Source organism: Fusarium oxysporum, chromosome IV (assembly GCF_013085055.1).
Source record: "Fusarium oxysporum Fo47 chromosome IV, complete sequence".
Classification (NCBI taxonomy): Eukaryota; Fungi; Ascomycota; class Sordariomycetes; order Hypocreales; family Nectriaceae; genus Fusarium; species Fusarium oxysporum.
Window position 1 is genome coordinate 3,664,829 of NC_072843.1, and position 21,898 is coordinate 3,686,726.

The window sequence follows — 21,898 nt, forward strand, 5'->3', positions numbered from 1 at the left end:
GCAGGAAAGATAGCGAATTTCTGGGAAATTCCCATGAATCCCATGTATGCACTGTGGAGAGGCAGAATAGCAATACGAGTGGGCTGAATCAAGTTTAAATCCTTCCATCTCAGCCCAATGCAGGCAAAATGTTGGCTTATTGATGGTTCGAGGTTAGGGCCGTCTCCCTGGCTCAGATACGAAATGCGATGCCGCGACGAACATGGAAGAAAAGACGCATTTCTTCAGGCACAGTGTGATATACCTGAAACATGCGTCAGTTTCTCATTTCACTTACTGTATTGTGGTCGGCTAGGACGGCTGCCACTGAAATATCGGGAAATTGATGAGGGAAAAAAAGGCCGCCAACATTTTTTTCGACCGATCATCGCAGCGATGCGTGGCTGTATGGATGGATGGGCTTGAGGCAGACTCGAAGGCGGAATGAGAGTTCTGAGACACCAAAATGGAATGGACTAATCAGAGATGCATGAATGAATGCGTGGCTGCGTCGAGTGCCCCTGGAAGAGGATTCGTTGTCCTCTTCATCATTGTCCTCGTAAGCTTTCACTGCTGCAACAATGTCCATGTAATGAGACTCGGCCTGTAAGTTGTCGTGGACGTCTGAACTCTGTGATGGCGGCTTCGGTACCCGTTCATAGACGCTGATTGGTAGAAGCCACTCAAGCCAACAGGGCGGAAGAGTGATTCGGCCAATTAGGGCTTTGGATGCAGGGGCACTGCTTGTTGCTTACGGCGGGCATTCGTTAGTTCAAGCCTACGCCAGCATGCATCCAGGCAACGCAACACAGCAGGACAGCGAAAAGACGGGGAAGAGTACTGAGAAGAGACACAGGTGAAGTGGCAGAGCGCAGCAAACACACCGAAGGCGCCCCCTTGAGGCTGGCCAACTTGTACCAATTGTAGAATGCATCCTAGCACCTCAGTGGTAGTCCCAGTTATGGTGGAGGCTTGGTGCCTTTGCGCAGGATGCGCCGTCTCAGAATTGGTTGCACTCAAGAAATCGGCCAGTCCTAATAAGGTTGGCGTAAAAAAGTGTGACTCATTGCCCGGACCCATGTCTGTCCGAAGGGCGCGCTTTTGGAATAGTACCTGAGAGCACAAGTTGTCTGCTAACGCGAACCCTACCAAAACCACTGCAATGATTGTTAGTGTCAGACTCTGCCCCATTATTCCGGGCTTGTACCTACAGCGAAAGCGCACAAACCTTGCGGGATTGCTGCCTGAGAAATACAAATTGTCTCCATCTTCCCGTCCTCAGGCCTCTTCTTCTTTTCTTTTCTCTCCACCCCCAAATCATCATCACAATACAATATCATCAAGAGTTTCACGCCTAAGGCGATCGTCAAGATGTTCTAAATCACCCCCTTCCCCCGTTATTCCCAAGTCCTCCGTCAAAATTACGTCCCAGGACCTTAACGCATCAATCCCCACTCAACCACCTCGTTCAGCTCACCTCTCGGTCGACCTGAACTCTAGCCCTGCTTTGAATAGCTTCAGCTCAAGTTCTCTCACAACCGCCAACATTTCAGTCCAAGACTTCCCAGTCTTCACCACGGATCCCCAGTCACCATGGCTTCCCTCCACGAATTCCAGCCTGCCGGCACAATCCGCGCAACAGTTACAGAGTCCCGAATCACCACAACAGGACTTTGTCTTGTTCGATCAGCCTCAGCCCCCTAATCGGTCAACTACATCGCTGCAATCTCAGCGTCGTCACTCGTCTCATCTGCACAATCGTCACCAACAGCCTGTCTCCCCTGCTGCACAGAATCAACGAGTCGCCCAGTTGCTCCAGGCTTTTGGTCATTCTTCGTCCCCTGTAAACCGTCCTACGAATCAGTTTTACGCCTCTTCGGCTCCATCGTCATCTACCGCTTTGAACAAGCAGAACCGTCCTGCTAGGCCTCCAGTTCCTCTCTTTTCTCAGAGTACAGGAAGTGTCCCGCAACAAACCGCCAAGATGATGAACGCTGCAGGTTTGTGCACCCGTGATCTCATTTCCAGTACCACTAGCTCACCAATATCAGACGTCGAACTCCCTGAGGAGTTTACCGCCTTCGACGGCGGGGCCAACACGGCTTTCTCTTCACCCGCTGTCCCCTCTGTCTTTGACTTTGGCGGCAGCTCTTCCAGCTCTATTGGCAATCTGGCGACTATCTCGCCCCAAGATCTTTTTGCTCATGATAACTTCATGTCTGCACCTAACTCGTCAGCATTGACGGCCTTGACTTCACCATCCATCTACAACGAGTCCCCTGAGTTCGATGGATACGATGTGTCTCCAAACTTCGGCAGTGCCGATTTCGACGGTGCTGCAGACCCTTGGTTTCCCTTGTTCCCCCAGGACAACAACGTTGCTCCTGCTCAACCCACCAGCGTTGAGAACTCACCGGAGCTTAAGTCTGATGAAGTCGATTCAGACAACCAGTCTCCTGCTCCCAGTCGCCGTAAGTCGGGTACATCTCCTTCCACTCGTCACTCTTCTGTGGCCGGTGTGAATGCCCGCAAGCGTGACAAGCCCCTGCCCCCTATCGTTATCGATGACCCTAGCGACATCGTCGCCATGAAGCGTGCTCGTAACACTCTTGCAGCACGAAAGTCTCGTGAGCGAAAGGCTGCTAAGTTGGAAGAACTTGAGGATAAGATTGCTAAGCTGGAAGCTGAGCGCGATCACTGGAAGAGGATCGCTCTTGCGCAAACCGGCATGCAATAATGGATTAAAAGTGGAATTTCTTTCCTTTGCCAACACGGGATTTCGTTGGTTTGTTATTGTGTTTTAATCAGGTTTCATTGATTCTTATAGTCAATCAGTCAATTAAATTGCTTCTCTTGAATTTTGTATCTTCATATGAATGTTTTCGACACGAAATCATGCGCTGTGTCCATTCATTGTCAATATAAAATCTGTGCATATAAATCATTGGCCTTCGGGTCGTGTAGTTCTGCTGAAGTTGATGATGCGTTACCCCGTCTCGTTACCAGAGGTCAAGCCATCCGTCTATCAAGCAGATGAATTCACATACTAGAAGACTGCCCTTGCCTTCGAGTCAGTAGTCAGTGAATGACTGGTGTGGACGCTCAAGATTGAATTGATGATGTGGACCTGTCCAATAGGGCTGGCCAATGCATGTTGACTGCGTTTATTCAGACTGAACAAGTCAAGTGGCAAACTTGTATCCTGTAAAACAGTAGATCATTTATCAACGTTAATAATGGCACTTAGCTTAGTCAAATCACGTCAAGATGCAGTAAGCCTTATTATGAATGGACTGCTGCATAGACTATTGTATCCCCCACCGGTCAAGCCGAGATAAGCATGGTGGCTAAGCCCTGTGATCACCGGTTTAAGCTTATGGGCTAGCGGTTCATTGGTGTGTCATTGCTTGGCGATATCGTTTGGCATCCAATACTATGCAAGGTGTTTCTCTCATCTCTTGAGGTAGAGCTGGGCGTCATCCTCCAGGCTCGTGTTACAGCAACCAACGCATGCCGGTACTTGACTTATATCCGCCATAGTTAGTTCAGCTTCCTCAACCTTGAGCAGACGCTGCCAACTCTGCCAAAGAATATACTCGAATTTGCAGCGTTTATGTAAACTATTATTAATGTTCCACGGCAATGGCGAAGCTGATGCAGGAGTTGAAGAGTCCGTCAAGGACACCAGAGGTTGAGTCTACAGAAACAGTCAGTATCTGAACTTCACTATGTTTGCTTCATTCTCACATGGAATACAGTCATCTGACAGCCCGTCTCGGGATAGTCGAGAGGCAGTTGGGTATGAGCGTGGATTTGAGAGAGACCTCGACGTAACTCAAGATGATTTGCTTGAAGCAAGGGAGGTTGCGTCCACTTTGTCTCTCGAAGAAGTTCATAAAGTACGTTTGAATGTTGAATTAAGCTTGGCGGTATACTAACAGAATTTAGACGATGGAGAGAGTATATAAGCTTTATAAAAGAGACCCCAACTTTCCTCTTTCTGTCATCAAGAAGATTGAAGTATTCATGAGTACGGCACCCTATAAATATTTGACTGCCACATACTTACATCGAATAGATACCGACGATCTTCTACAGCACCCAGAGCGCCACGAAGCTCTAATCCAAGAAATAAAGATCGAGGCAGCACTCATCACACACAATTCACCATATGCTGAAGTCAGAGCAATAGTCAGTAACCATGATGACCCAAGCATGCCGTGTTCTACGATCCGCGCTTGGTCCGTGGGCCTCATCTTCTCATGCGCCGTCTCCTTCATCAATAGCTTCTTCGAGATTCGTCAACCAATGATCGGTGTCAACACTGTTGTTCCTCAACTCTTGGCCTATCCGTTTGGGAAGTTTCTTGAGAAGACTCTTCCTGATGTTGGTGTCACTGTGTTTGGTGTTCGGCACAGTCTTAATCCTGGGCCGTTTAATAAGAAAGAACATATGTTGATCACTATCATGTCGAGTATATCGATGGGGACACCGTATACGAACTACATTGTTTGGATACAGTATCTCCCATTCTACTTTAACCAGCCTTACGCAATAAGCATCGGGTATCAACTCCTGCTGGGACTTTCGTCCAAGTTTATCGGTTACGGTCTCGCTGGTATCTGCAGACGCTTCCTTGTATATCCATCATATTGTCTATGGCCAACAACATTAGTGTGCATCGCTTTAAATACGGCATTGCACGACGAAGCCGATATGCCCGTTCCTGGCCCCTTCAAGAAGATTTGGAATACATCCCGCTTCAAATTCTTCAGCGTTGCATTCGGAGCAATGTTTGCCTACTTTTGGCTTCCAAATTATCTATTTGCCGGCCTGACTTGGTTCAGTTGGATGACTTGGATATCTCCGAATAACCGAGATCTAGCAACTATAACTGGAGGACACACAGGTCTGGGTCTTAATCCCTTCCCGACATTTGACTGGAATATCGTCACGATGGGCTGTGACCCTCTCATGGTACCATTCTTTACCACCTTCAACCTGTTCTGCGGTACAATGCTGTCCTTTTTTGTCATTCTAGGTGTTTATTACGGAAACGGCTACTACACATCTTATCTCCCAGTCAACTCAAACCGTGCATTCGATCACTTTGGTGGGCTATACAACGTCTCAGCTATTCTAGATGAGCGTAGGATATTCGATCCTGAGAAGTACGAGGCATACTCACCTGCGTTCCTCACAGCGGCTCATCTAGGATCATACATGATGTTTTTCGCCATGTATACGGCTGCTCTCACATACGGTGCGCTTTATCACCATCATCAAATAGCCTTAGGTTTCAAGAGCCTCGTCAACAGCTTTCGACCTTCCAAGAAGGAAGACGCAGAAGATGGACAAGTGTCAGATGCGCACAATCGTCTTATGAAGTCATATATCGAAGTCCCTGAATGGTGGTACTTGGTATGTCTTGTGTTGGCCTTCATCATTGGAATTGTCGGTATTTCTCAGTGGCCTACACACACTACCCCAGCAGTTGTACCCTTTGGCATCATTCTGAGTCTCATCTTTGTTGTGCCAATTGGTATCATATCAGCTACCACAGGCATTGCTGTCCCGCTCAACGTGATAGCTGAGTTTCTTGGTGGTTCCTTTGCCGAAGGAAACGCCATTGCATTGTGCTTCTTCAAGACATTTGGATATACAACTTGCGCCCAAGCCATATACTTCAGCGCAGACTTGAAGTTGGCACACTACATGAAGATACCTCCCCGCTTCACGTTCTGGGCGCAGATGGTACCAACGCTTGTTTCCACGTTCGTCTCTGTTGGTGTACTTCAGTATCAGACTCACTTGGAGGGAGTGTGTACGCCGAATGCACCTTATCGCTTCACATGTCCTGGTCTGAACAATTTCTTCACAGCTGCTGTGCTTTGGGGGACTATCGGGCCTAAGAAGCTCTTTGGACCTGGAGGTCAGTATGTCGAGACCCTGGTAGGCTTTCCCTTCGGTGTCGCTTTAGTGTTGCTCTTTTGGTGGCTTGGGAGGCAATACCCAAATAGCAAGATTATTCGAAGCACTCACCCTGTTGTTTTCCTCGGAGGTGGTATGGTTTGGGCGCCGTATAATATCAGCTACATCTGGCCAGCTGTGCCGATTGGCTGGTTCTCTTGGATGTATATCAAGAAGCGTCATCTCGCTTTCTGGGCAAAGGCAGGTTTATTGAGCGGCTTATGCAGTTATACACTAACAATGAACAGTACAACTACATCCTTTCGGCAGCTTTCTCGGTTGGCGTTGCTCTATCGGCGCTGGTCATATTCTTTGCTTTACAATACAACGATATCAATCTAGACTGGTGGGGAAATAGAGTCCCGTTCGAGGGATGCGATGGAACTCAGTCGTGTCTTCTTAAGACAGTTACTGCTGGAGAGTATTTTGGACCTCGGCTAGGGGGCTTCCACTGAGATAACTCGGACAAGCTTATGCATGAACTTATGGACGGGAAAACTGACTTGAAACTGTACGAGGATGATACATAAAATTCGCTTGCGCAGAGAAGTCTTTATAGAAAAGAGTGTGCTAGTAACTCAGGTGGTATATACAAAATACAAAACGCCTCGCCTAAATGACAAAGACTGTACCCTCCGGAACTTCATCCACGACTCCTACATCTAATAACCACACTCATTCGGAGGGAGACAGTCCGGATTGAAACAAGACAAGTCATACCACTGCCAAGGGGTATCATCCTCGTCATCGCGCCCCTGAACCGCATCGACAAATTCACAGAAAGGCTGGTTCAAGTCATGCTCTCTGTAACCGTAAACGACAGATTTGCAGCCATCAAACTTGGCACAGCTCTCTCCACACGCCTCCACACTGTCTGAGTCACCGTACCCAAGGACCTTGGCCTTGTTGCCATTGCGATGACCGGTGTGGCCGCAGTCAGCAGCCTGAGGTGGATCCTTGCGAATAGTGTAGCGGAAGCAAGTTGGGCGTGGGGGAGGAGATGTGGTTGTCGAGCACTTGGTGGATGTTGTGCTTGAGAATGTTGTTGGCGATGTGCTGGTTGAGGTGGTGCACGGAGTAGTGGAAGATGAAGATGTTGATGAGCTTGACGAAGACTCAGAGCTAACTGTAGAAGTCGAGCAGGGTGACGATGTTGATGACTCATGAGATGTGGTAGATGAACCAGACGTTATGGTAGTTTCGCAAGGTAGTGTACTGCTAGAAGACTCGGAATGAGATGCTGTGCTGGAGACAGTGGAAGAAGAGGTCTCGCATGGAGTGGTGGAGGAGGAAGCTTCAGATGTAGTTGACCCTGAAGACGGAGAGGTCGAAGTGTCCGAAGTGCTAGTTTCACTTGATGTCCAACTGGAAGAGGTCTCGGAAGACACCGTTGAGGTTGTGCAGGGTGTAGAAGTTGAAGCAGCAGAACTACTTGTTTCGCTTGTTGAACTGGCGGAAGACTGAGATGATATCGTAGAGGACGTGCAAGGCACCGAAGAAGTTGATGTCTCTGAGGTAACTGAAGATTCGGAAGTTGTAGTCCCGCTAGTAGAGGCTGTAGAGCTTCCAGATGACGTTGACATATCAGAAGTTGAGCAAGGCGAAGTAGTTCCTGAAGATTCTGTTGTCTTAGATGTTTCGTATATAGATGAGCTCTCTGTAGTGGAAGAAACCTCACTTGTAGCTGAGGATGCTTTAGATGTCTCGGAGCTAGTGCAAGGCGATGTTGTTGCCGGTGACTCTGTCTGGGAAGTTTGACTACTTGTTTCTGTTGTCCTACTTTCAGTTTCTGTAGAGCTGAGAGTAGAAGATTCTGAGGTAGTGCTTGAAGAAGCTGTGGTGTCGTGTGTGACAGTGGTACTCATTGAAGCTGAGCTGCTGTGAGAGTTCGAGGAAGTCGATTCCTCTGTAGATTCAGATTCTGTAGTGGATGAAGCAGTGATCACGCTCGTAGTCTCAGATGGTTTGGTTTCTGTACGTGATGTGGACGAAGCCTCAGAAGTTGTAGAGAGTGTAGAAGTTCCAGTGCTGCTGGAGCATGGAGTAGATGCTGTAGTATAAGTCTGATAGGTTGTGCTAGAAGCACTAGTAGTTGTTGAAAGAGTGGAAGTTTTGCCCTCTGTTGTGGTAGAGGTTTCCGTGGTGGTTAACGTGTCCTTGGATGTTTCTGTGCTGATTTTGGATGTTGTGATGTGACTGTTGGTTGTGGTAGTGACAGAGTAGATAGACGACATGGAAGGAGTGCTACATGGCGTAGTTGTGGTGCTCATGGAGGATCCATGAGAGGTAGTTGAAGACTTTCCAGTACTGATAGAGATAGTAGACTCAGTAGTAGAAGTCTTGGAATGAGTGGAAGACGTAGTGCTCGAGTCCAAAGTTGGACCATGGGAACTAGTAGAACTACCGGTGGTAGTTGAAGAAACGAGAGTTCCAGTCTTCGTGGTGGAAGACTGGGGAACAGGATATGTAGGTACACTGTAAGGTGGTACAGTATAAGTTGGCGAGCGACGAGGCTTACAAGGTCCAGCCTGAACGCTAGTAATGCTTGAAGCAGCAAGCAAAAGAATGAATGACTTTGACCAGGCCATTTTAAAGAATTGAATGAGTGACTGTGAACCGGCACAATGAGCGAGTGAATAAAGGACTGACGGTATAATAAACACCCCAACTTCCGCTTCTTATATATTGTATTCATATCAAGCTCGCTTTCTATGACACCAAACGACTTACATCATGTCTCTTCTAGAACAAATCCACCGTTCCATCACGTTTACCCAAATCCGGCGTTTTCTCAGCCCAGACGTTACAAACAAAACGGCGCTCCCCAATAGAACGTCACCACCCCTGACGCTAGAAGCCAACGGTCCTAAACGCCACGATCTGCCCTTGGTGGCGTTAGCATCTCCAACCGTTCTAACAGTCTGGCGGTCCCATGGTGTAAAACAAGAGGCTTTAGACTTTGTGGTCGGGTGGGTATGACGCTATTGAGCGGTGTATCAAAGGAGCAAACGATGTGGTTTCGCCTTGCAAGTTACGGTGTAAGAGGTTGGTGGCGTGCAGGTTGGAGAGACTGCCGTTGCACCCGTTGAGAAAAGTCGTCCGCCACTGAGTCCAGAACTACAGTTTTGAATCGAGAGGTTGTTTCCACTTAGGTGTTCTTCTGGTCTTATGATGTGTTGAATTTGCCAAAAGGAGGCTGTAATAGGTCTTTGGTTGGATCGTTAGTGGCCACCAGATGGGACTGGGCTGGAAAGGATGAACGTCAGTGCTAGGAACAGCCGAACAGGATCGGACATGTACGATCATGATTCATGCAGCTGCCATATGTGGTCTGCATGATTATGACATGTTGTGACAGGCAGGGGTATACGATCCGTTCCGCCGGGACTGAAGAGTTGATCGCACAGACAGGTCTCGGGAAGTGTCAACACTCTGCAGCTTGGCAGAAGCGACAGTTATGTATTATCAAGAAGGCATTGGAAGAGAATACTGGAAGATGTAGTCATGTATTGTGTTCTAATCTGTAAAAAAAGACGTCTCTCGTGAGCATACAAGCGAGTGTCATCGATAGATCGGCAGCAAAGAAGACGCGAGCTCTAGATACATAATACGTCATTCAGTGAAGCAGCAGAGTCATATTTCTGGAATGTAGATCTGATAGTCTTCAAGATTCGCTGGTTCATGGCCCTTGCTCATGCATGCAAGGCGATCCGAGATCTCCATCCATCCCTTCATCAACTCCATCTTAGTTCATGCACAGCACAGACTGAAGGCGTCACAACACTCATAGTTAGTGTGGTCTCATTGCTAGTACCGTTACTTACTGTGTATTACCCAGTTGTGCTCGAAGCTAGGCTCCATGCAAGCGTGCAGGAGTCTCCGTCCCGAAGATCTGGTCTGCATGAGACGGCGTCCAGCTTCCAGTCGGCAAGCCAAGCATGAGATGGCCGTAAGAGCTAGTCCCCCAAAGAAACTGAGCTATGGGAGACGCTTTAATATATTGATTCTTACTCAAATCATGTCCTCTAGATTTCAACCTGATCCATTTCTCAAGAGTATCACTCCGTTCTTCGAATCCACCAGATAGCGTGGACTAGTAGCTGAAGAACTCGGCGTAAGAGAGTTAGGAGTACTAACACAAAATAAGTAGTACGATGCATATTCACTAAATAATGAGTCTTGATAATTCAGCCGAAGAAGTTTCCACAGCAGAGATAGGATAGTGGTAATGTCATTCGTGAGTGTCGTGACAGATTCGATCAAGTGGCTGTAAGCATCAGCACGTTGCCAGTTCTCAGCCACAGAACTTTTACCAATCAACACTACTCAAGTCAGCCTGGATAAGTATTATCTTTATGGCTGAAGTGATATCGTTTAGCTTCTACTTAAAAGCGGTTGCATGATCTTGCTTCTGGCTTGACCACGATATGGCCAAAATTCGTTGCCCACAGTGCTTTGTTTTATTTTTTTCGACGCATCTTTGACATTCAGATCATCTCTACTCGGATGTAGACGTGTAGGAAGTTTCTAGCCGCCTGTATAGTCCAACCTTCCAGACCCCGATAGGATGCCTCTCAGCGAAATTAATCGAACCAACATCCTCTGATGCGCCGGCAATAATCGTAACGGAATCCGAGCCCATTAATTTCATATATAAATAGACTGACACTCATACTACATTATCTAAGCGAAATGTCTGGCGCACTACAAATCTACCATAACATTGTAATTTTGTGGATAGCCACAACTTGTATTCTAGATGCTCCATTGATGAACTTTTCAATCAGATCTGTGGATGAATACATAGTAACTTATCACGAGTATAAACAGTGATATTGAAGTAACAAATATGTGGTCAATTCTATTTATGTATGATGGCTCGTGCTATCAGGTATGAGGAAGGCCTTTGTCTAGCGATACCTCAGCTCAATGCAACACACGATGTCTCGTATCGACTGCTTGATGAACTTTAAACATACTTCCGGATGAATAGGCATTAACTTTTCAGCTCATTTCAGTGCAACATAGAACGGTGCAACCTTACCATGATTGTCGTTTCCCGCCGTTGTATCAACCATCATTGCAGATCATATAAATTAAGGGATGCTACCTTGATATTACTTCAAGCTGGCTCTGGACTACAATTGAGTGGCACAGTTGTGCACACAACCACAAGCAGACACGTTACTCTCTTGTATTTCAGTGCAGGCGTCTCGCTACAGTATACAGGGAGCGGAGCTAGACCATTGCTATGCAGCATCTTTATCTTAGATAGGAGTACTTGAAAGTTTTAGGGTAGCAAGTCGTTTGTAGGCTCGCCAGAGCCATCGCTATACGATGATGATCTTCGCAGGATTCGGTGGTGCATTTACTGCTCTAATGATTGGAGCGGAAGCGTAAACTTCGCAACTGGGAATAGTAATGATTCAAGAACAATACTAGGACTGAATTGTCACATTCATGCATCGTATGACCCAAGTCCTTTATGGTCCTTCCTTTCTTGTAGGTGAAAGTCCAATGAGAGACTGGGGTAACGGATTGATTGCCCAAAGTGAGGTTCCTTAACATTAATGAAATGAGGGTTTCGCATAATCGGGGTTTCAGATAGACATCCCTTGACATGATATGATATCCCGGCCAAACACAACAGTATGTGTCGGGTGCGATACTGGGAAAGGAGATGATACGAGGTGGTTTCGTCTCAGGTTACGAGTGCATGATTTCGAGTAGTAATTGAATCCTCCAGGATGAATCTTTGCCGATACTTGAATGATGACATCTGGATATTCAGCTTCAAGCACTAACATGAGAAAAATCAACACGGAACACGATTTCACTAGGGCTGCAGTTATCGAAGACTGTGTGTTAAGATCACCCGTCAGGGTTAAAGTGACAGGCAAGGTATTAGGTGTCAATGCCAATCATCCGGTGGGGAGAACCACAATGATGTTGAAAATATGGGGGTTTCGGCCATCGGCTCTGCAATGAGGCAACCGGCCGAATTGTTAGACGAGAAGCTGGATTGAATAATGGAAACATCACATTAAAGAACGGAAAGGAACCGTGAAGGAAACAGATACACGAGGTATCAACCGAAAACGTCAAGAAAACCGAGATGGTAGACATCTTCATGTCGATCACCTCGTGTCGGTGTAAATCCACGTGAAGGTGGAAAAGAAAACGTTAATCACTCGAATGGGGAAGAAAATACCGCGCGTCAGAACTCCCTTTGCAGGAGGGCAATCAATACTTCGATTGGATAGTTCAGTGAACATCTCGAGGTTCTGAAACTCAGGGTCAGTTTTAGACCAAGGGGGCTTTAGCTTGGCACTGTGAGGAGAGTAAGGATCTGAGATAGACGGACGTGATGAGCAGAAGCAAAAGACAGGGCCTGAAATGAGGATTTGCAAAACATTCTCTTGTTGGGATGATGTTATCTTCGTGCTAAGTGTGTATATCGTCTGTTGAGTGAACTCAATACCAAGGTGATGAAAATTGTCAGCCAATTTGGCATGACGCAGTTTCACTTGGCTGTATCGCATAAAAGGACCTGTCTTATGCAAGCGGATAGAATGTTTCGCTCAAGATGATATATGCGACAGAGTGAAACAGAGGATTGAAAAGTCAGAAACAAATCAGAGCCAGATGGACTTATAGCATCGTACAATGACAAAACCTTAATAATGCAATTAATTAATGACAGGCACAGGCATAACCCGCCCGCGATGACATTCAATCGTCTTTCATCCCTCTTTCAGGGACCATCAAGCGCCCCCCCCAGATCGAGCGTTACAGTGAGGGGGGCGGCAGGGCATTTGATTCGAGCTCAAAGGCCCGGTTCGGCCTAAACTCTTTGGAGGCCTAGAGCCCTGAATGGTCATATGAGTGAGCAACTAAGCGGCAATCGGGCTGGGCGAGAATGCTCCCTCACTCACCAAAAAAATGGCCGACGGGACTGCCAAGGGCTAACTCAGGTAGGCCAAGGTGAAGAATAAAATTAGAACACGTTATCGAGCTACGGACAGAGGCGATATCATGTGGCGGGCTGAGCCCAAAATTGTCCGGCGAGGTTCAGTGCCATTGGTATGTTATGCTTCGCTTTAGCTCTTGACCTCGTGATGAGGCTCGTGTTTTTTTCTCTTAGGGTTTTCGCTATGTTTCTTTTTGCAACGTTACTGCTACTGTGCCAACATGGATTGCCCAGGTCAAGTGGGAATAGTGACGTCGAGGCGGGTCGAAATCTATTCTTTGATCAATGAACCCATTCTATCTTGTTCTGGATCAACACGGACTCTCGGGAAAGATGGAGAAGAGACGAGCAGATGAAAGATGGAGAATGCATGCATGGGTTCGATGGAAACTCGGCACTGAACCGGGCTCAAGCGAGGGCGAGTGTCCCTCTGACTACCTACGGACACAGGGCAGGGCAGAAGCAATAGAGGCCATTGCCCTTGGCTTATCGCTTTGATAGTGCCAATGTTTGACCAAGAGTAGCAATTTGGGGGAATACGATGCGTAATCTGATACCCCAACCCAACACAACAGTGAGTGAGTGACTTGGGCCTTGGGGTGCTCACTGCTAGTGACATACGCCAAGCAGACTATCTTGGGCGTAATCTCGTGTTGCTTCTGTTACGGTCCATATTGAGAACGACGAAGTCAGTTTGTGAGTTCTCAAAGGTACTGCACAGAACAGCAATGGTGATTGGAGTATGTGGAGGATTGTTAGTCAAACCAAAACCCTGGGACACTCTCCCTTCCATGCATGAACCAGATGCTGTGCGACACTTTCTGACAAGTTGACTCGAAGGGGTGCAGCTCCAGCTCCTTCAGGGGTCCAGACTAGGCCGGAATAGCTCGAGATAGTCTGCGCCTCTCGTCTGGCATTACCCACCCTTTTCCATCCTGTCTCTGCCCATGCCCATGTCCAAGGCCCCCCTGTTCCCCCATTTCCCTTATCAGCACAAGGCGAAGGGCTAACGGAAAACTTGCCGAGCAATTCAATATCGTTACGAATCGTCAAATGAATCTGCATGTCTGTGAAAGGTTGGGCCCTTGGGGGGAGAGTGCTCGTATTCTGCTGCCCCTCGTTGGAATTTTGGTGGTTATTTCCAGCCTCTGCCATGCCATGCCTTTTTCCGAAACCAGACAGTGAGTTTAGGGAGGTTTGACTTACGAATCTCTAGACGGTGCGTGTCAGAACAGGGTGATCGTCAGGAACTGCGTGCCTCTGACTGGCTGAGGCGTGAACGAGTTCTGCTTCAGGAAAAGACTTGTCTAGAGCGCTTCGTCATCACGACATTCACACTCAAACTCGAATAAACAATTTTTTTTTACAAAGAACGATCTGAGGATTATACGAAAACTACAAACGTCATAGTTCATTGATCTCCAGCGTCTCTCCACCTATTGCCACAGTCACAGCAGATCTCAACGGGATGATGCTCGAGTCCGTATTGTACAGAGTACCTAAGTGTCTGATTGACATGGTGATCGCCTGTACCAAGAAGCTAAGAGTTATCGGTACGGGATATTGGCCATGTGAGAATTCGTATTGTGTCCAAGTGTGGATGCGAATTAGCTCAGGCGACCACAAGCCAAGATTCAGTTTGCCGCAGTGATTCATCTCGCCAGTTTAGGTGATGCTATCTAAGAATTGTCACTCAGATGCACTGAACGGTAGATCGGCATCTCATAGTGGGCTTCTGAGCGAGTGCTTTGTGTTGATGCTGTGTTACCCTAGCCACAAAGAACGTGGCTTACATTAATCAACTGTCAGCTTTTTCCAGAAGGCCCTCACCATAATTTCTCATCAGCGACTAAGCACCTAAACCCACTGGCTCACAGTAGCATCCGCCGGTTCTGGATCGTGGCGGTTTCTTGTCTCAGCCGCTAACTGCCTAACGCCTAGAAATGTCTTGTTCTTGGGTGAATCATGTCTCGCTCGAAACCGGAATCTCAGTAGAAAAGCCCATGCTCTGTGGCATGACAGGGGCACATGGATCAATAACGAGCCCCTGGCTGCCCCTAAGACAAACTTGGCAAGCTCCAGAGCTCGGCTTCCCTTGGCTGTCAGGATCAGGGTCAGGGGTTGAGGCTCCTCCAGATCCACCCGGACCCGAAGCGCCTCTAGTCTAGAGACGTCTCTAGTCGTCTACAGGCGCCGAGACAGAGGGAGGGCGCTGCCATTAAAACACCAACGTCTCCATTCACTGACCTGGACCTCTTCCTCTCAGTTTCACTATCTTCATACCTTTTAATACCTCTTCACCTGCTTCAAGTAACCTCCGTTTACTCTCTTTTGCTTGCTATTATATACACTCTCGCTCAGGTATATACCTATACCTATTACACATACAACTTACAAGTGGTCGTCACTCCATCGCTCAAGACACCTCTTGATAACAACTCAACACTTTGAGATTGAATATACGACAAACATACAACAGCAATCACACATCACAAATACAAGATACAATGTTCTCAAAAGCTTTCACTACTGCCGCCATGGCTCTTGCCTGTGCTGGTATGGTTTCTGCTCAGACCTTCACTGACTGCAACCCGTTGAAGAAGAGTGAGTAAACATTTGCTATAGATAACTTGCAAAGAGACTGACATTATCACAGCTTGCCCTGCTGATCCTGCCTTTGGCGATAACGAGGTCGACTGCGACTTGGCCAAGGGTGCATGTGATGCCTTCCACGGCATGATTGGAACCGAACTCAAGTACAGCGACCGTGGTGCTCTATTCCGCATCAACAAGGAGTCCGATGCTCCTACAATTCGATCCAACAACTACCTCTTCTTTGGTCGTGTCGATGTTGTTGTCCAGGCTGCTAAGGGCCAGGGTATCGTTACCTCCGCCGTTCTCCAGTCTGATGACCTCGACGAGGTTGACTGGGAGTGGGTTGGCGGTGATGATGCTCAAGTGCAGTCCAATTACTTCAGCAAGGGCGACACTACCACATACGACCGTGCTCAGTACCATCCCGTCGCTGCTCCTCTTACCACTACTCACAAGTACTCCATTGAGTGGACCTCCACCAAGATTGACTGGCTCATTGACGATGCCGTTGTCCGAACTCTGAACGCTGCCGATGCTCAGGGTGTCAATGGTTTCCCTCAGACTCCTATGCAGGTCAAGCTTGGTACTTGGGTTGCTGGTGGAAAGAACAGCAACGAAGGTACCCGAGAGTGGGCTGGTGGCTACACTGACTTCGACGATGCTCCCTTTGATGCCTACTACCGTAGCGTGACCATCATTGACTACGCTGGAAAGGACGCTCCTGGCCAGAACAAGGGCGCTAAGCAGTACGTCTACACTGACAAGACCGGTGACTGGACCAGCATCAAGGTTGAGAAGACCTCTTCCGACGACGACAAGACCAGCACCAGCACCACCGTCTCCAAGGTTTCCAAGACCACTAAGACTGCCGAGCCTACCAAGACCAAGACCGCTGAGGCCACCACCTCCGCAGTTGAGACCACCAGCGCTCACGAGTCTAAGACCAAGTCCGCTGAGAAGGAGTCCAAGACTGAGTCTGCCAAGGAGACCAAGACCTCTGAGGTCGCTACTACCTTTGCCACAGCCACCAGCACCAAGGCCGAGGCTACTGCCACAGCCACTGAGGGTTCCGGTTCCAGCTCTGGTTCCGGATCTGAGTCTGATGCTGGTGCCGGAGCTGCCACAGCCACAGGCTCTGGTGCTTCACCCTCTGAGCCCGCCACCACTCCCGTTCCTGTCAACTCTGGCTCTCGCATGGCCGGTAGCGTCGTTGCCGCCTTCGCTGGCCTCATGATTGCCCAGATCCTCATGTAGATCTTCACTTCTGCTTCCACAATTACTTCTTTCGGGGTCACTGTAAGCATGTAGAGTTGTGAAACCTACATGCGGAAAGCAGACCATTCTAATTACCTTACTTCGAGTCGATCCTTACATGCTTGCCAAGGCAACCCAACCTTTTCGTCACTCGGAAGTATTTTTTGGAATGAGGGCGACTTCATGACAAAGAAAGAGACGGGCAAAGGAAAAAAAAAACGCTAGAAAAATCATAACAAAAACAACACACATGGGAAAAGGGCTCTTGGCAAGCAAACATCACGTTTTTGAACAACAAACCTAGCGATTTTTAATGAGGACCTGCTCTCTTGAGCCCGCCGAGACGGACCAAACTTGGCTTCAAGCCAAGCGTCTTGGCCCAATTTCCCCTTCTTGCTTGGGAGGGGAGATATGCACAGGGCATATGATGGATGAGCTTGTGATTTTTTGTATGAAAGCTTCAACTAGAGATGGACTATGACACATTGACAGAGGAAGACATGGCTTGGATGAATTACTACTTTGGATTGGATTGGATGACGCATTGCATATTATTAGATGCCACTTTTTACGCACGATACCTTTTGCAGATAGAATCTGTTTTTGAATGGAATAGAAGCAGCACATTTTGCTGAAAACATTTTTTGACTTGTTCACTTTTGGTGATGTACTTTGACGCAGGCGAGATTGAGTGAGTCTGGGCTGAATTCAGCCAAGCTGGGCAGTTTGTATCGGAGGGTTGTACGTACATATGCAGAATAAAGGGTGATATGCAATCGCCGTGTAACAAAGAGGAGGTGTCAATCAAGGGAGTAACACCCAAGATATTGCCAATGGTCAAAAAGAAAACGCCAAGACTATCGATTTGCTGAGTTGAGAATTTAGCAGACGCGTAATCTTGAGCTTATCTATGATCGTCAACTTGAGGGAAATTAGAGTGCTTGGCTGGGAAAATAGTATTGTTTGGGCTGTGAGGGTGTGCTGGGAAATGCGGCTGGCTGAAGGGAGTGAGACATGGCTGCTGTTGTTTATGGTTGAGCCGCATACTTTGGTGGAAGTGGTTCCGGTTGGGTCTCACTTATCTGCGTTGTTGCTTCTTACATCAATCGCATCACGATGGCTCAGGTGTGAAAGTTAATGTAAGCTGACAGCTGCACAGTTACACTGATTGTGCATCCATGATTCAAGGTTTATCACAAAAGGGATAAGCGCAAGGATTCCCCGTGTGTGGGTGGAGCGGATATGCAGGTACCCCAAAAGGTTATCACCATTCAGTATAAAAGCTCGCTCGCATCCCTGCAACCTACCCGAAACTTACACCAAAGCTCTCTCTTTTCAAAAAGTGAAATGGAATTCACGACCTATGGCCTTATAAGAGAGGAGATTGATCACTTGGCTACCTGAGATAGGATGATATCAAGGCAATGGACCGAGGCCTGGAGAGTTCGATGCCTATCTTATTTATATATCTCCTGGACGCCCTTTCCCAGCAAAAAACATTGAATCAATTCTCGTATAAGTAATGTTATTCCATGATTAGTATTGCTTACCTACTTCGACCGGCTCGAAAGTCATACTCACTTGCATGAAACATGGGCAAAGAGCTTCATTTCTTCACACTCGATCAGTTGTGACATCGAAACCGATGCATTAAAAGTCAAACAATACACCAACACCTAAGTTCAGACACATGGACTTGGTAAGAAGTGAGCTGATGGCATGCCCACAGTGACAGTGGTCTGGCCTCAACTGGCCCCTTCACCTTGTGTGCGCAACTGCTGGACTGCTGTACCGGGCATATTCCTTGAGGTACCTGTTGTAATTGTACTCCAACTTCCTTTGACCTATTCGAATTCTCGTTGTTTCTCCCTCTTGAAAAGCCCACAAGTAGTCACGATTTATCTATCATATAATTCACACTCCATTCGCTTCAGAGAAGGAAGGTGGCTGTCTTGATAGATAATCTTTTGCTCAAAAGTAGAATAAATGACAGGATGAATACATCAAACGTGATGCAAATCTAGTGTATTCTTTTCTCTGGTAACTTTACCTTAACACCTCATGTTCTGTATCTTTATTGTGTACTTCTACACTGGCAGCTTTGTGTTGTGAGTCGCATTATCTGACGATAAATCGACGCTGATGAGCCAGGGATCATCCCCGAGCCGTTCTTAAAGATCTGTTCTCTATATTTGTGGTTATGCTGCTGCTGAATGTAGCAGAGGTATCGAGCTTGTCTAGCATGAGAAGTGTGAACAGCACCACTGCGTTCTCAGTCACAGTGCATTTGTTAACATAACGTAAGGTAGTAGCTAAAGCGTCAAGTTGAAATATGATGGAAAGAATTGGCAAGTTAGTTAGCTAAGGTAATCATCATCGTGTTTATTGTTTTCATCTCGCTCCTGTCGTAAATCCAATGCCTCCGTGTCCCAAACATTGCATCGTTTGAACTTGCCAAAACTTGGGATCTATATCCTGAGCGATGAAAGGATTTAGGCAAGCTTAAGGTATTTTGGATAAGTTAGTGGGTTTTCATACTACCTTAATTATTTGGGCATCCTAGGTAAGGTAGTCCAGAGTCACAGGATCTCTTGGTCCTTGAGGCATGCCTTCCTGATACCATCCATAGATGTTATTATGGAAGCCACTTCCTTGACCTCTACAGGTATATTGGATCTTCCCATTTTCTCCCTCTTCTCCCTCCTTCAAACCTTCATAACCCCTTTCGGAACGAGTATTATCACAGTCTATTCATATTCATAAATTTCATCATGGTTGCTATTCCTCCTCACCTCCTGCGAGCTATCTCGAAGAGCAAAGCAATAACCCCCGAGCACCGAGAGGTAGCACGATCATCTCTTGCACACACCGAACAATTCTTGAAAAACTGCCAAAAACGACGGGAGCAGTATTTGAAAACGTACAATCAAGTCCAGCAGCAGATCGTTCCTCCTGAACTTTTTCGAAATGTCATCGCTTCAGATCAAGCCGATAATGCTCAGCGTACAAGGGCCAAAAAAAGTCTTGATCATCTAGAAACCATTATCGGAAAAGTCAGAGGGGCCCAGCAGGCGCTGGGATCTTCGCAGTCATCAGAACCCGGCACCTCACACGTTGTCCCATCGTTAACAGCTACGGACGACCCTCCTTACCGTGCGGTGTACGACATACACGAGAGTTCAAACGAGGGTGATCTACCTGGCGACCTCATTCGTGACAACGGGAAAAAGGAAGCCGAAGAAACCAAACCATCTTCCGATAAGGCTGTCAACGAGGCCTTCGAAAACGTGGGACTTGTCTTGGGTTTCTACAAAAAGTTCTTCCAATGGCTGTCAATCGACAACAAGGATATGGACGTCATCAGCACTGTTCACTTTGGTAAACAATATGAAAATGCTTGTGAGTTGCAATCGCAGTGGACTTGACTTCTACTAACAATATCTATCTAGTCTGGGACCCAGAAAAACTTCAGATGGTCTTTGGCGATGGCAGCGAGTTTCTCAACAACTTTACCGGATGCATCGATGTCATCGGCCACGAGCTTACACACGCAGTCACAGAGCACACAAGCCCTCTTGACTACTATGGTCAGGCCGGTGCTCTGAACGAGCATATCTCGGATGCGTTCGGCATCATGGTCAAGCAAAGGGTTCAGGACGAGAAATCGGACGTTGCAGACTGGTTAATCGGCGAAGACTGCATTCTTCCTGGAGTCAAGGGCACTGCTCTGCGAAGCATGAAGGAGCCTGGAACTGCCTACGACGATCCCGTTTTTGTAAGTGCAAGCTCCTTCCACCCTTCCACTCTTATACCCTTCTGCAACTCCACAAACAGCGAGCTGCGGCTAATGTCTCTCAGGGCAAAGACCCGCAGGTTGGACACATGAAGCAATTCAGGACAACATTTGAGGATAACGGCGGAGTACACATCTATTCCGGAATCCCCAACAAAGCATTCTATCGGGCTTCTGTGTCATTCGGCGGTTACTCTTAGGAAAAGGCTGGCAAGATTTGGTGGGCAGCTTTGAGGTCAGGCAAAATCCCTCCCAGGTCTACGTTCAAGCAATTTGCAACTGCTACTGTTGACTGTGCGCAAGAGCTCTATGGGTCGACTGATGCGAAGAAAATCAAGAAGGCTTGGCTAGATGTCGGTGTTTTTGACAGTGGCGCCAGTACTGATTCAAGTGGAGGTTGGTGCAGTATCCTTTGACGAGATGAGGCAAACCTAGAAGACATCCTACCACATTAGTATGAACAGAACCTAAATTATACTAGACTTCCCTAAGCCTTATTAAATTTACTTTGGTCTTTTCTTCCCTAGTATAGAGGTCCGAAGTTTTCTTGCCTCTCCCCGACTTACACCAAAACCCACCGATCTATCACCAAAACTAGTCTCGTGTTTTCTCCCCCCTAGACTGGTCCCATGGAGACTTGGTGCATATGAAACAGCAGTACAGCGTCTAGGTAGCGCTTAGCCTTACCGTTTTCCTTACATGACAGCTCCACCCACCCCCAAGTTGACAAGGTCGCAATTATTGGTGGGAGAATGGTGAATGCGCAGTCCGAGATTGATGAGATGAAAGGCTGAATAATCGGGCTGTTTCGAAGTGTTTCAATCATACGAGCTCTGGTGACTGTCACCCACTTGACGGTACAAACAAAAATGATGTTGGCAAAGCTTTCTTGAATGTGCGAGCATAGATAAGTCAGTTCTTCTTTCATTAGGTAGCCTTCATGACATATACTTGATGAAGCATGTCACTCGTCGTTCGTCATATGTAGACATATCTTTAAGCTTATTCCAATGATGCTTAAGTTAGAGCCAAGGTCAGTTAAGATTAATTCAAGCTCCAGTGTATCTTGGCTGCCAAGAAGGACGAGGCCGCGTTTCCGTAGTGGGCGAATTAAAGGATACATGTTGCATCGTCTCCTCTGATGAGACGTCGTCATATTGGGCTCGGGGTATTACTGACCGAATATTCGAGATGATGAGACACGATAATGTCCATCCGGAGGTGCAGTATTCGAATTCTATGTGCGTTGGTTTCTCTTCTTTGTTCTGTCAACCTCCCAAATGCCAGACCTGAAACTGCTTAACTGGGAGCTAGTAACGAAAACGTCCAGCGTTACC

The 21,898-nt window shown here is 47.3% G+C and overlaps 5 protein-coding genes across 5 annotated transcripts; 4 read left to right on the top strand and 1 right to left on the bottom strand.

Annotated features, from left to right (window-relative positions):
* Positions 1-445: 445 nt before the first annotated feature.
* On the top strand, positions 446-2,912 carry FOBCDRAFT_292323 (uncharacterized protein; the record flags this gene model as incomplete). The annotated part of the gene is made up of 4 exons (XM_054704288.2): positions 446-538; positions 642-835; positions 907-1,059; positions 1,153-2,912. 4 exons carry the CDS (start codon positions 446-448, stop codon positions 2,714-2,716), a joined length of 2,004 nt encoding a protein of 667 aa, XP_054560263.2. The 3' UTR covers positions 2,717-2,912.
* Positions 2,913-3,621: 709 nt separating this feature from the next.
* On the top strand, positions 3,622-6,404 carry FOBCDRAFT_318699 (OPT oligopeptide transporter protein-domain-containing protein; the record flags this gene model as incomplete). The annotated part of the gene is made up of 5 exons (XM_054704289.1): positions 3,622-3,687; positions 3,738-3,878; positions 3,928-4,009; positions 4,058-6,154; positions 6,220-6,404. 5 exons carry the CDS (start codon positions 3,622-3,624, stop codon positions 6,402-6,404), a joined length of 2,571 nt encoding a protein of 856 aa, XP_054560264.1.
* A 52-nt stretch (positions 6,405-6,456) lies between these two features.
* FOBCDRAFT_318700 (uncharacterized protein) lies at positions 6,457-8,537 on the bottom strand (the record flags this gene model as incomplete). The annotated part of the gene is made up of 1 exon (XM_031178386.3): positions 6,457-8,537. The coding sequence occupies one exon, from the start codon at positions 8,535-8,537 to the stop codon at positions 6,612-6,614; it is 1,926 nt and encodes a 641-aa protein (XP_031044273.2). The 3' UTR covers positions 6,457-6,611.
* A 6,919-nt stretch (positions 8,538-15,456) lies between these two features.
* On the top strand, positions 15,457-16,768 carry FOBCDRAFT_273058 (concanavalin A-like lectin/glucanase domain-containing protein; the record flags this gene model as incomplete). Its single annotated transcript, XM_031178385.3, has 2 exons — positions 15,457-15,523; positions 15,576-16,768. 2 exons carry the CDS (start codon positions 15,457-15,459, stop codon positions 16,766-16,768), a joined length of 1,260 nt encoding a protein of 419 aa, XP_031044272.3.
* Positions 16,769-19,539: 2,771 nt separating this feature from the next.
* On the top strand, positions 19,540-20,761 carry FOBCDRAFT_200612 (uncharacterized protein; the record flags this gene model as incomplete). Its single annotated transcript, XM_059608972.1, has 3 exons — positions 19,540-20,167; positions 20,218-20,543; positions 20,603-20,761. The coding sequence occupies 3 exons, from the start codon at positions 19,540-19,542 to the stop codon at positions 20,759-20,761; spliced, it is 1,113 nt and encodes a 370-aa protein (XP_059464728.1).
* Between the last annotated feature and the right edge of the window lie 1,137 nt (positions 20,762-21,898).